The sequence below is a fragment of the Plenodomus lingam genome (assembly GCF_022343315.1).
Source record: "Plenodomus lingam strain CAN1 chromosome Unknown contig_19, whole genome shotgun sequence".
NCBI classification, from domain to species: domain Eukaryota; kingdom Fungi; phylum Ascomycota; class Dothideomycetes; order Pleosporales; family Leptosphaeriaceae; genus Plenodomus; species Plenodomus lingam.
In genome coordinates this window covers 2,495,454-2,508,206 of record NW_027093936.1, presented here as the reverse complement: position 1 = coordinate 2,508,206, position 12,753 = coordinate 2,495,454, and the positions used below count along the sequence as shown (strand labels likewise).

The 12,753-nt window shown below is 52.1% G+C and overlaps 5 protein-coding genes across 5 annotated transcripts; 2 read left to right on the top strand and 3 right to left on the bottom strand.

Annotated features, from left to right (window-relative positions):
* Nucleotides 1-194: 194 nt before the first annotated feature.
* On the bottom strand, nt 195-1,554 carry IAQ61_004907 (uncharacterized protein; the record flags this gene model as incomplete). The annotated part of the gene is made up of 4 exons (XM_003839509.2): nt 195-550; nt 598-955; nt 1,009-1,335; nt 1,384-1,554. The coding sequence occupies 4 exons, from the start codon at nt 1,552-1,554 to the stop codon at nt 195-197; spliced, it is 1,212 nt and encodes a 403-aa protein (XP_003839557.2).
* A 2,110-nt stretch (nt 1,555-3,664) lies between these two features.
* Nucleotides 3,665-3,925, top strand: IAQ61_004906 (uncharacterized protein; the record flags this gene model as incomplete). Its single annotated transcript, XM_066096538.1, has 1 exon — nt 3,665-3,925. One exon carries the CDS (start codon nt 3,665-3,667, stop codon nt 3,923-3,925), a length of 261 nt encoding a protein of 86 aa, XP_065953856.1.
* An 803-nt stretch (nt 3,926-4,728) lies between these two features.
* IAQ61_004905 (uncharacterized protein) lies at nt 4,729-6,126 on the top strand (the record flags this gene model as incomplete). Its single annotated transcript, XM_003839508.2, has 2 exons — nt 4,729-5,933; nt 6,027-6,126. The coding sequence occupies 2 exons, from the start codon at nt 4,729-4,731 to the stop codon at nt 6,124-6,126; spliced, it is 1,305 nt and encodes a 434-aa protein (XP_003839556.2).
* A 388-nt stretch (nt 6,127-6,514) lies between these two features.
* IAQ61_004904 (uncharacterized protein) lies at nt 6,515-7,931 on the bottom strand (the record flags this gene model as incomplete). The annotated part of the gene is made up of 3 exons (XM_066096537.1): nt 6,515-7,210; nt 7,311-7,549; nt 7,607-7,931. The coding sequence occupies 3 exons, from the start codon at nt 7,929-7,931 to the stop codon at nt 6,515-6,517; spliced, it is 1,260 nt and encodes a 419-aa protein (XP_065953855.1).
* A 1,408-nt stretch (nt 7,932-9,339) lies between these two features.
* On the bottom strand, nt 9,340-11,693 carry IAQ61_004903 (uncharacterized protein; the record flags this gene model as incomplete). Its single annotated transcript, XM_066096536.1, has 2 exons — nt 9,340-11,406; nt 11,517-11,693. The coding sequence occupies 2 exons, from the start codon at nt 11,691-11,693 to the stop codon at nt 9,340-9,342; spliced, it is 2,244 nt and encodes a 747-aa protein (XP_065953854.1).
* Nucleotides 11,694-12,753: the final 1,060 nt, after the last annotated feature.

Sequence of the window (12,753 nt, the reverse complement as noted above, 5' to 3'; positions counted from 1 at the left end):
TTTTAGTAGAGCAGTAGCGATGGCATAGCAGCTTGATTGGTGAAACAAGTGTTAGATTAAAGTTTACTAAGAGAAATGTCTTAGAGCAACAAAGATGTCTTGAAGAAAGAAAGATTCAACAGGATACCAGCAGCTTTAGTGGGAATGGAATTTGCTTTCTATATCAGCTATAGCCCCTCTAACTATCAGAGTCGCTAGTTGTTAAGGGCATTGACCTTGGCCGCGTGCTCATAGACAAGCGGCTGGGCTTCCGCATCTTCCAAGAAGATGGTGAATCCGTCATCGTGGTTCCTACCATACGAATAGCCTCCATAACCGAATTGCCAATAGCAATCGCTCATGCGCTCTTCCAAACTCGTTGCTTGCCAAAGTCCAATCGCTTCCAATCTCGTAATATTCGAGGTCTTGCCAAGGAATTCTTGCCTCTTCGCATCAGTGAGCCACCCATATTCCTCGTGAATAACTGCTTTGCCAACAGCGCGACCAGCAGCAGCGTGATCGATGATCCATTGGTTCGCCCATTCTACGGATCTCGACCACCAGTCGGGATCTCCGCCAGTTAGCACGTATACTAGAGTGTTAGAGTTGTGTACTTACAGGTGTGAAAGGTTCCAAAGTCAATGTTCTTGAGTGCAAGTTCTTTGTCGAAGTCACCGCCATCAAAACCATTGTAGAAACCATCATCATTTGGACGATTGAAGCCACCTTCTCCGCCCCAAGTGACGAGATGGTCCTTGTCAAGCGACTTGATGTAAGTGCTGAATTCGTCAACCCACTCAGTGATCATCTCGGGCGTGCAATTGTCGCTCCGCGGTAGGTTACGAGTACCATCTGCACCACAGCGGGGTTCATTCGCCAACTCCCATGCCATGATAGCCGGAGACTTGGCATAACGCTGCACAATGGCCTCGACGTACTTCTTGAAAGCTTCTTTAATCGCCGGGACGTGGTAAAACTATGGCTATTAGCACTCGGATTTTCTGAACCATTTATGACGGTGTCGCTCACATCATCGTGATACCTGTAACCGAGGTTGGCCGTATAGACATCCATTCCACCGTAATCTGCCCAGTTATTCGTGAGTGCTACGATGAGTTTCATCCCAGTCTTCTCTGCAGCGGCCACCACCTTGTCGAACGGTGCAAGGTTAATCTCCTGGACACCGTTGTTCCACCATTGCATAACATTCGGGCTGGGGCCAGCACCCTCACCACCATACTGAGGAAGGCCACCAGCAATGGTTGTTCGATTTCGGTCGTTGAATCCCCATGTGCGGAATACATTAAGACCGGCCTTTTTGCCCGCAGTGAGTCCAGCTTCGACATCTGATTGGAGCTTGGAAAGTCAGTTAGACTCTTAGGCATATAGTAAAAGAGTACGCACATCGTTGAAAGGGAAGTAGTATGCGTTGCTTCCGGCGAAGTAGAAATCTTTTCCATCAAGCTGAAATGTAGTTCCCTTGGTCGTGACAAAACCCGCTGGGACTTGCCTCTTGACCACAGCAGCAGACGCACCAGAGGCGAGCAATAGGAGTGACGCAGTGTTGTAGAGCATCTTGCCGGATGACCTGGGCAGAGGGAATTCAGATGGGATGAAGCTGTTGGTGAATCATATGTTTGGTGGCCCTTCCAATTACAACATATGTACCATTTTCGGGGCTTCGGAGAAACTCCACACTATACTCTGCGCAATACGAAGGGTCGACTTGTAGCATCACTAAGATTCCCCATGATAGATTGATACCTCCCATGGCCAAGATGGATTGATTTACTCTGATTGGCGCATTTACCCTTGTCAACAGCCGTAGCGGGAACTAGCCGTTCCAAAACATCCAAGAGCCGGGGAAGGATGGGAACACAAGCAAGCCGAGTACCTGGCACGACGGACCTGCAGCCATAGGTAGCAAGTATGTGAGCAATTTGTCTTTCTTGGAGCCAAGGGCCTTAATAAGTTGTCCACGAGGCTAGTCCGTTCTAGGCACGGAGTTGTTTGCCCCAGAGTCAACCCGCTTCTTCTCCTGGATAGATTTTGACGTCTGCTGTTCTTTTGCATAGCTACCGGAACTGTGTCATGTTCAGTTCCGCCATGTGGGGATTGACCGTGTGCTGTTAACACTCTCGGTGTGCGGGCAAATGAAGGGCATTGGCCTCCGCAACAAATATCTAGCTTCGTCTTGCTATTGAATACCGCAAACCGAATTGGAGGATACTTTTTTGCAGGGACACCACCCGAATGTGCTTCTCATGGGTGCCGGACCATAGGCATGGCCGTGGTACGAGATCCCAATTGGCCGATCCGGCAGTTCTAGCTATCAGGAACAACAGTGGAAGTTGCGCTTGATGTTCGAGATAGTTACATATACATGACTCTAGTCTCTAACCAGGATCATGGTTATGTTCGTCATTCAAGCCAACGTGTGATACGGAGAGCCCAGGTGCCTTGTCCTTGTGGGGTACCGGTAGACTGCCAAGGTGTGAGATCCTGACTTTACCCGATCGTACACTGTCACGTACCGGTACCTACTGTCATCAAGGGCCCGGCGGATGATCGCGCGTATAGAGTTGACGTGTGATGTCTCACACATACCTAGGGCTGGCTGCGCGTTTCTGTGCAGAGACGAGGGGCTGGATATGAACATGGTCTGGCTCATATGGCCGTGAGCTGCAGAATTGGGCTGGAGGCTACGCCATATTAAGACAAACACGTTAAAATAAGCTGACATCATCTCGCCTGGCCGAACGCGTGGGCTATCTTAGGTACCGCTAGGTATTCGACAGTTCTCCCTCAGGACGGCAAAACCTAAAGAAAATACCCCGCGATACATGGAGATTCGGACACCATGGCACTCATGGCAATTGCTTGACGCTTGCTCGATATTTGTTCCTGAGACGATGCGAACAACTTGTTATACAATTCTGCCTCTCATTTCATTTCCGCTCTGCGTTGCTCCTCGGCCTCGCTTTCCCCTGCGCCTGCGGTTCGTGAGGCAGCTTGAAATGGATCAATTGATCCGCAGGGCCAGCATCCCACTGATATGAGTTGGCATCGTATGATATGAGTTAGTTATGCCTCCGGCTCAGGCACTCTAGCTTCAATACAGTTACTACATAGCTGCCTTGACTGTCGGTGCGGGGTGACATCGGACCTTATTCGTATAATCGGGTGCAATCGAGTTGACTCTCCTATTGCTGTCCAACCGTCTTTACATTCTGTGTTATTTGGACCAGCGATTTCCTCCAGTCGCTTTCTCACTTTCTCACTTTCCGTTTGTCAAACAGTCATTTCCCTCGCGCGTTCTCCGTTTGTTCCACAGTTATCCCACTCACCTTCCATATCATGAACAGACCAGCGCCGCGAGCAGCCAATGGACAGTCAGTAGAAAGAGCTTGAGGCAATTCCGGCGAATAGGTTGCAAAGATTCGAGTATATTCGGCGTTGACTGTGAGTCACATCGGTCGTCTCTCTCGTTCATTATTTGTACCTGTAGTTCGAACTATCTGCACCTCTCAGTCATATCGGGCTTTCATTCGCTCGGGATATATAACTTTTTTTCCTCGATACTGTCATTTCTACAGCTCTCCCACAACATCACTCTTCCTCGGCTTCCGACCCACAAAACTACTCGGAACACTCGACTTCTACTATCCACTATCGTACCTCCAGCATGCATCTTCTCTCTCTTTTCCTTACCCTCTTGGGTTTCGCCATGGCCACCTTCGCCGCACCTATCAATACTGACGAGGCCAACGTCGGTATCAATGCCATGTGTACCGATGGAGCTGTCATCTGCACTGCTGCTGCGGACAACGGTTATGACGGTGGTGTCTTCAGGTGTGTCAATGGCCGCTTGACTCTGATTCAAGACTGCACATATTTGGAGAAGTGCTTCAACTACCCTAGCCCTCACTGTGCTTGGCCATTCTGATCCATAATGCCTTCTCGGACCCTGTCAGGTTGTGAGTCAATAGAAGACTCAATTTTCAGTTTTATTTACTGATTCTGCGCAGGCTCTCAAGCGTACAATTCTCGATTGTTTGACTGGGTGGTATGACTCAGGTCTTTTGCGAACGATTATTCCTGGTCAATTAAGATTCAGTTTTGTTCTGGCGGCAGTATATAAGTACAGGGTGGATAATATACATATCTATTTGATGGGAAGCTTAGAATGGATACTCTTACATGGTTACTTGTTTATAGAAACATCTATCATCCTTAAAATAATCCTTGCTTTAGAGATGAATCCGTTCAGTGTCACATCTTTAGCCTTACTCGAGGGCCAAAACTAATTACCCTCGACTTTCTTTCACGCTGTTCCCATCAGACTCGACACCCATACCTACCATTGCAATCACCTGGTGAGTAGCGTACGCCATTTCTTCTTCCTCCATGCTCTTGGGGACAACAGTGCTCTGATGTCCTTCACATGAGTGACTCAGAGTCTTCCGCGGCACGCCCACATCTCAGGTAATACAAGCCCACAAACGGCCTCACTTCCCCGCTCAGACCCCCTCCCATCATTGAAGCCCCAACTTTTAAGATGAAGGTGTTGTTTGGCTGCCCGTGCCCTCTTAGACGCTCGTTTGTTACGTCGCTGCTTCTAGACTACCTAAACTACTCCCCCCTCACCTTTCTACCAACACTCCATCTCTAACCTACTCCACCTAAACTCTCCCCACCAACAAATTTCATAACACTCAGACGCACCAAATTCACGTCTAATCCTCTGCTATGAAGTCCTCCACCTTTGTGCTCGCTCTCGCGGGCCTTCTAGCTCTCGTTACTGCCGATTCCTCCTGCCGTGCAGGTGAGAAGTGGTGCAGCAACAGCACGACTGCCGTATACTGCAACTATGACCACGAGGAATTTCTCTTCACCTGTCCGGACGGTCAGCACTGCGAGGTGATGAAGCATCGTCCTATGGCGTACTGCAGGGAAGGTAGTCCAGATGTGACCACTGCTCCGTACTCGGCTCCGACTGCTTCCCCAAAGGCCATCGAGGCAGTAGGAGCTGTCGACTTTGCAAAGACTTCCAATGAGTTCGCGGACAATAATGAACTGATTGAAGATGATGTCTCCATCTACGACGACGTCGACGAGCCTGTTGACGACAACGAGCTCACTGAAGAAAATGAGCCCATTAACAACAACGACCTTACCACAGAAAGCAAACCATGCCTCGAAGGAACGCAATGGAAACATCGCCACGAGTGCTACAAATGCGAAAATGCAAAACAGCAGCGAACCCGCCGCTGTCGACGACACTACGCCTGTAGCCTCTCTGACGGCAAACCCGGATGCATTCGAAGCTCCCCCAACGATGGCTGGCGTGCTCGCAACATCCGCAACACCGTCGAAGCAATCAATATATCCAATCTCGCCAATTCTTCCAACGAAAAGGATGAACCTGTGTACAAGGATCCCGTCGACGTTGCAACCACCGCTACAACTTCCATCGAGATCCCAGACGACAAAAACATTTCCTCAGAAGGCAACACATGCTCCCCCGGAACGCAATGGACCTGGCTCGAAGAATGCTGGGAATGTGAGAATGGCAGACAAAAGCTGATGCGTCGCTGCCGACGCCACTTTGAATGTAAACTACAAGCTGGCAAACCAAGCTGCAGTCGAACTCCACCCAACAATGACAGACGCGCTCTCGATACCCTCGATCCTACAAACCCTGACCCTGATCCTGCGCTTGCACCTAAAACCACCCCAACCAATATCCACACCATCCAACGTCCCAAACGCAACCTCGACACCACTACCGGTATATCCACCCAAGCCAACACCTTCTGCGGTATCTGCACCTCCATGCGTGGACTCAACGCCGAACTACGTACCAGCAATTACAGCTGTCGCAACCACCATGATCTCGATGGGGAATACTACACGTGTCGGAATATGTGGTGTGGACTATGTGTTTTGTTTGCGTAAGTACTATTACTTTTCTCCCATCATATCACCCTCATTGCCACCCAGATACCCCCGACCGATTGATCACTAACACCGCCTTCTCCACCCAGCGAACGAGATTGCCAAGGCGACATCAAATGGTCTGGAGGACCGGGTGAAGGGACCGGAGACAAGAAGGGTAATCACGCCAAGAGTCATTTTTGCATGTGAGGATGGACTGGTGAGTTGATGGATAGAGCGGGATGATTTTTCCTTTTTGTGAATGATTTCGATGCATGGAAGGAGGGAAGCTCTGGGTATCTATTGGATAGATGAATTAGCATCATTGCTTGTACGGCCCAGGAGTATGATGGCCTTGGGGAGGTTTATACGGCTAGACTACTTACTGTACCTAGCTAGGCTCTTCCAAATGAATCAAAATCATCATATTGCACACAAACATTGACATCACCTTCCCCACATCCATGGGAACTGCATGTTTACTTTGCATGTCAAACACAACCATGGACATCCATTTCCCTCAAAACATGCATTGAAATATTTACAACCCTCCACCCACCCCAATCCATCTCCTCCAACCCCCCTCTTCCAACCCCCCCTAGATATTCTTCAAAATATACGCCAATCCCGCCCACATCTCCTCCGCACTCGGCACAATCTGCGCCGCCGGCAACACAAACCCATACGTCCCCGTATCCCTCAACTCAACCGTCATACTGTAATTCGCCCTCGCATTCTCAAGCGCATAATCCACACTATCACCGCTAACCTGGTAAATGGTATTGCAAATCGGCCCACCGGTAAAGGTAGTGCCATGCACAGCCTTGATGGCCGCAATCGCCCCGCTAGTCAGAGTTGCGTATTTTGCGGAGTTGGGGACGGTGCCGGTGCATGTGTAGCCGTAGGGGTAGAGCCAGAGTTGCGAGTAGGCGTGAATGTCCATGTATAGTTGGATGCCGCGGCCGGCGGCGAGGCCATCGAGCTGGGCTTTGAGGGCTTTTGTTTCGACACCGTCGCCAGCGGAGGGCCCCTTGTAGTCTTGGTCGCAAGGGGCGGTGCTGGCGCCGCCGCGCTGGTCCCAGTGGTTGGGCCAGTTGCGGTTGATGTCGCGGCCGACGCAGCGGGCTGAGGGGGTGGACTGGCGGTTTTTGCGCCAGAGACGGTCGTTGGTTTGTGTGTAGGCGAAGCCGTCGGGGTTGACAATGGGGAATATGTAGAAGTCAAAGTTGTTTTTGAAGGAGGCGGTGGCAGAGTCGGTAGAGGTCAGGAGTTGGTAGGCGGCATATTCGACGACCTGGGGGTGGTTGTTTGTTAGCTAGGTTGGTTTGGCTAATGGGGGGAAAGGGAGTAGGTGGTAATGAAGGAAGGAGAGGAGAGAAGATATATATACATACCATGGTTGTAATCCATTCTCGTGCATGGACTGTTCCATGCCAGACGACTGCCTTCTTGGATCCTTTGCCTCCATTGCCCCAGATATGGATGCCCCTGATGTCACGACCCTCGACGGATTTGCCAGCCGATATCACCTCTGAGTTTTCCGGATAGGCAGCTGCAAGATCTGTAACCCACTGCATATGGTCCGCAATAGCATGGTACGAATTAAACCAAGTAGCAGATGGCGCCGCGCCAGCTAAACGATACATTAGCGCTCGACTACACGCAATACGTGAATTGAGGGAAAGATTACCAGCAGCAATGGCAAACGCGTCGTTATTCTCATCTGCAATGGAAAGTCCCAGATTCTCATGCATCACTTGCGTCTTGAGCTCGGCAGTCGAAGCCTCAAATTCCGAGATTTGCGTGGGCGGCACGACAACGTCGACGACTTCGCTGGCTGCGGGCTTGCCTTTCCAGACCTCGAGCTTGAGCTTGCTGACCACGTCGTTGAACTTGGCCGCATTGGTTCCAACATTGACGCGATAAACTTTCCAGTCGTCGTAGTTGGCCTTGCTCGCGACAGTGGCGGCAGAAGCCAGTCCGAGCGACGCAAAAGCGACGCCGAGGAACTTCATGACGGCTGTGTATGTGGGTAGGACGGTCAAGACGGAGTGAGGTGACGGCAAGGGAAAGATGGACCTATCAATACTTATATACCTGGGGTACAGGGCTCCGCCGTATGTACTATGTGACAGGCCATATATTTTCACCCCTAGCCGCTAAGTGCATAGATGATGGCCCACGCTTGTGTGAAGCTGCCTCGTAAACCTGCAATCCATGCACTATAACCCCCATGATCATGGTCCCGAGGAAGAAGGTAAAGGCGCTTTCATGCTATCAACATCAGCAGACTGCATGCTTATCGCTCCAGATATCCAAGATCCATGGCGGAAAGAGAGAGCATCTTGTGCTGACGAACATACGAACCTACGGCTAAAAGGAGGGTGAAAATATATGGCCTGTACCCCGTATCCATAGTAGGCAGCTAGTGATGTCCCAAAGTACACCTTCCCAACTCGCCTTAACGTAGCCCGGGGTAACACTCTAGCCAAGGAGGTTGCACGTAAACAAGCTCATGCCATGCAAGCCCTCTCTGCACGAATCAATTCCGCGACACACCACAGAGCTTGCGTCCCGGCCAAGCCTCCACACATGAGCTTGGTGACCGACACAGTGTGACGAGTTGAGCTGCCCCATTGAGCGAGCCGCCAAGGCACCGTGTCGTTTCAAACGACTTTCATGGTTGATGTAGCTGCGATCCTGGCCTGCCGATTGATCAGCTAGTCGTGAGAGTAGCTTGACCACCTTCCGCATTCGCATTGACTACCCCGGAGGCGCTCGAAGCTATGGCGACATTGTGCGATTAGATACTGTAAGTGTACGGTCGATTCGCGCGTTGCTGCACATGCTCAATGGCTTATATGAGGAGACGTCCACATGGCGATGTGATGAGGTGAAGGATGGAAGAAGCATGAGGGAGTGAAATGTGGAGAGGTGAGCATGCGGGGTGTCTGGTGGTGATGTCGTACCGGTAGTAGCTTCGGGTATTGCACGGACACTAGCGCTGGCCGGCATAGAGATGCTTCCGGGATGTGCATGGCACGAGCGTAAGAATTCTCCATACTCGATAGTACAGTACTTGGATTCTAGGCGACTGATACATATATACATGGCGTAGTATATCAGTCCTGGGCTTGAGACTTGTATTAATGGCTGTGTAGACATGGGAATGATATGATCTACAATACCCCCCCCAGTCAATCAACTTTTAACTTACAAATGGACCATGATCCCTCCATCAACAAAAAAGCACACAAAACATAAAACACCTTGACCCATCCATACCATACTCCCCATGACAACTTAGAAGGATGGGAGACAGTTCTTGTGTTGGGTTGTGGGCCATGCGGAGTTTTTGTTTCTTAAACCCCCTCCCCCACACCACCAAAAACCCAATCAACCTCCCAACCCTCCTCCTCCCTCTTAAAACAACATCCCCAACTCACCCCCCTCGAAGTTCCCCAGCCCTTCAAACCCAAACCCCTGCCCCGGCGCCCCCCATCCCATATCCAGCGGCAAAAACCCATTCCACAGCGCACTCTGGTCTTCGTTCCCCGCCCCCGTCGCCGCAGCCCCATGCACCGCAAACTCGCCCACGGCCGAAAGATCGGTCCAGCCAAAATCCCCCATTTGCTCCGTGAGCGCGGGGGACTCGCCCGTGGTGCCTGTAGAGCTAGCCTGGGGCGACTGCTGCTGGTTCGTATGCGCGGGAGGGTGACTATGGGGAGGACGGTGGGAGGCGGTGGTGGGAAAGCCGTTGGAGTCTAGGATGTTGGAGGCAATGGTTGTGCCTGGGTGTCTGAAGGCACTGCGTTCGCGTTTGTCTTTGCGGGGGACTTTGGCCCACAGCAGCTTGAGCAGCTGGCTGTAGCGGCTTCCTGGGTGTTGGATGCCGGCGCCGGAGCCGACGGCGGCGCGCTGTAGGCGTGTGATTGTTTCATTGATCATGGCGCGGATGGCGCGGTCTTCGTCTGCGGAAATGACGCCGGTGCAACGGGCGCGGTAGAGGAAGACGCCGGCGTACACGAGGTAGAGGTAGTATCGCAGTGGCATGAAGCGCAGACTGCGCTCTGGATCGACAAAGTTGTTTACCGTGGTCAAGATGGCTTTTGCGGCATCCAGACCTTCGTATATGAAGCGTGCGTCGCCAACGGCTCCGACGTTGTTGGCGAAGACGCGTTGCGGGATGTGCATTCCGCTTGCTGCCTGTGAGGACATGGGGTCGGTGGGCTGGGTGGAGGAAGGAAGGGCGCGGAGAACGGTGGCTTGAAAGGCAAAGGCATTGGTGTAGAGGCGGAGGTAGTCATAGGATATTAGGAGACAGGCTTTGAGCGGTGGAGAGCATGTCAGGGTACCCCAGACAGACTTCCAGCCGTAGATGGCAGAGCGAAAGTCATCGATGAATTTTATATAGCTGCCGCTCATGTGCGTACGGAAACTGGAGCCTGGGTTGGAGTAGAGTGTGTCGTGGACGTTGCTGAAGAGTTGAGTCAATTCGAGATTTGCCTGGAATATCGAGGCGTAGTCTTCTTCGTTTGGATTCTTGGGGATGAGGGTTGGATAGTCTTCGCGCCGGAGGGTGGTCAGTGGCCCTGGTCCACGAGACCAAAAGCCTTTGCCAATGCGAATGCTGATGTGGCGGTCGGAGACGTATGTATAAGTCCAGATGAGGCGTTTGCGGTGGTGATCGGGATCTTTTCCCTGGTCGACGAAGCGGAACGAGTATCTGTCGAGGGCGAGATAGTATGCAATCCGAAGAGCGAGCCCGGCATGCATCCAACTCTCCTTGTCTTCTTCCCCCTTGCCCACCTTTCCAGAGCCTCGTTGGGTATAGGGCGCCCACTCTGCAAGTAGCAACAAAGCCTCCACAGCCTCGATGCCTGCATCGCCTCCTGCCGCCAAAGTGGCAACAAGACTCTTCATGTGCTCGGAACACGCTTCATAAATCAGCGGCTCATCCACCAAATCTTTCGAGGCGATGAGCAGAATTGCCGTGAGCAAATGCGGCTCCTTGGTAACCATATCCGACAGCCTTGATGTCTCAAAAGCATGCGCAGGCGCCAGTGGATAATACGGATGATAGTGTTGTTGAAATCGAAGGAGAAGCTGGCACAGCGAATGCACCGTCAAAACCCCACGATCCAACAGCGGATAGGAAAATGAGAGCGGAGCCTGCATAGACGTCGAAAGGGATCCTGTGGGCCTTGTGCTGATCGACGCAGCCAAAGTCGCCGCGCCGCCATTCTCTTCATTCGAGCTCGATTCGCCGGCAACCCTTGCCAGAATACCCAAGGCATCCGAGGGATTCTGTAGATTAGAAAAAGGCAACTCCTCTGCATTCGACGAGTTGGATCGTGAGTTTTGCAGCTCTTCGCCGTATTGCGCTTGGTTTGCACCGGGTTCCTGCCACGTGCCGAGATTGCCGAGCGTGTGCAAACTCCCTTCTGGCGCCGTCACCGTCAATGAGGGGAGAGGTTGTTGTTGTTGTTGCTGTAGGTGTTGTTCTCGATCTTGTTCCTGCTCCTGCTCTTCCCCTTCCCCTATCACAGGCACATCCCCAATCTTCTTCTTCTTCCTCACCCGTCGTCCGCCCCGATTACTTCCTCCAAGCACACAATCCAGATTATCGCGTTTGCATCTGAAGCACGGAACCGAGTTATCAGCGTCCCTTTAACCCATGCGAAACCATGCATCGTTAGCAAACCATCCTGTCTGGAGCAAAAGAAACCCCAATCCATCAACCCATTTGACAAACAACTCAAACCCCACCTCGCCATGCCCCCAAAACCCCGTTTGCTTTGAGGAAAAAAAAAAACTCCATCCACTAACAACCCCCAAGATGCACATGGAGTCCCCACCCCCCTATCAACCAAAGAAACTTTAAACCCCAACCCGAACCCCAACCCCAAAGAAACAAAAACCAAGAAAAACTTACAACAAACACCGACTCTTCCTCCTCCGGCAATTCAAACACGCAACCTGCGTCCTCTTTCCCCTCCCCCCATCCCCCCTCTCTCCCCCAACCGCACCCACCCCATCCTCCATACACGACACGTTCCCGAATCCCGCAACAGACTCCCCAATCCCACACCACAACTCCCCAAAACCAGCAAGACAGCACGCCAACTAGGCCGCGCGTGCTGCTATACGACTTTATCGCGCGTTGTGTAGCTTGCGCGGTTGTGCGGTTTGGTCCCGTTGCCGTGGTGCGTCGGTCGGTGTTTGAATGGTTGGGGTCGGAGTTTGAACGGTGAGGTTGGGTTGGGCGGTTGGGCGCGGTTGGAGGGTTGGGTTGGGGCGGGGTCGGAGCCGGGGGTGCGGGGGCGGGTTTGGGGTCGGAGCCGGGGGTGCGGGGGCGGGTTTGGGGTCGGAGCCGGGGGTGCGGGGGCGGGTTTGGGGTCGGGGTTTGAAGGGGGAGGGGGGGAGGTGTTGGTATGCGCGTCTTCTGCACGGGGGTGACTGTGAGGGGAGTGAAGTGAAGTGCGGTTTTTGGGTATGGGGGTTTGATTTGGGACTATGGGGTTATCAGTGTGTGAATGTGGTGGTGGGTGGAGGTGTTGTTTGCGTGCGGGCGGTAGATACTGTTGATGAAGCGTGTATGCACATGTGAAGAGTGCTGCATGCTGGTATTCCTGGGGAAGAAAGTTAGTATATAGTGGAGCGTGTTGTTGATTGAGTTCGGTGCGGATGTGGTCGCCATGTAGAATAGCAACTTGAACATATCGCAGATTTGTTGCCCTAGGCAATGCATGCAAATACTGCTTTCTCGAGGCGCGAAAGCCATGCATTGTCAGTATTAGTCCAACCGTCCTCGACGCCACCATAGCACGAAACGAG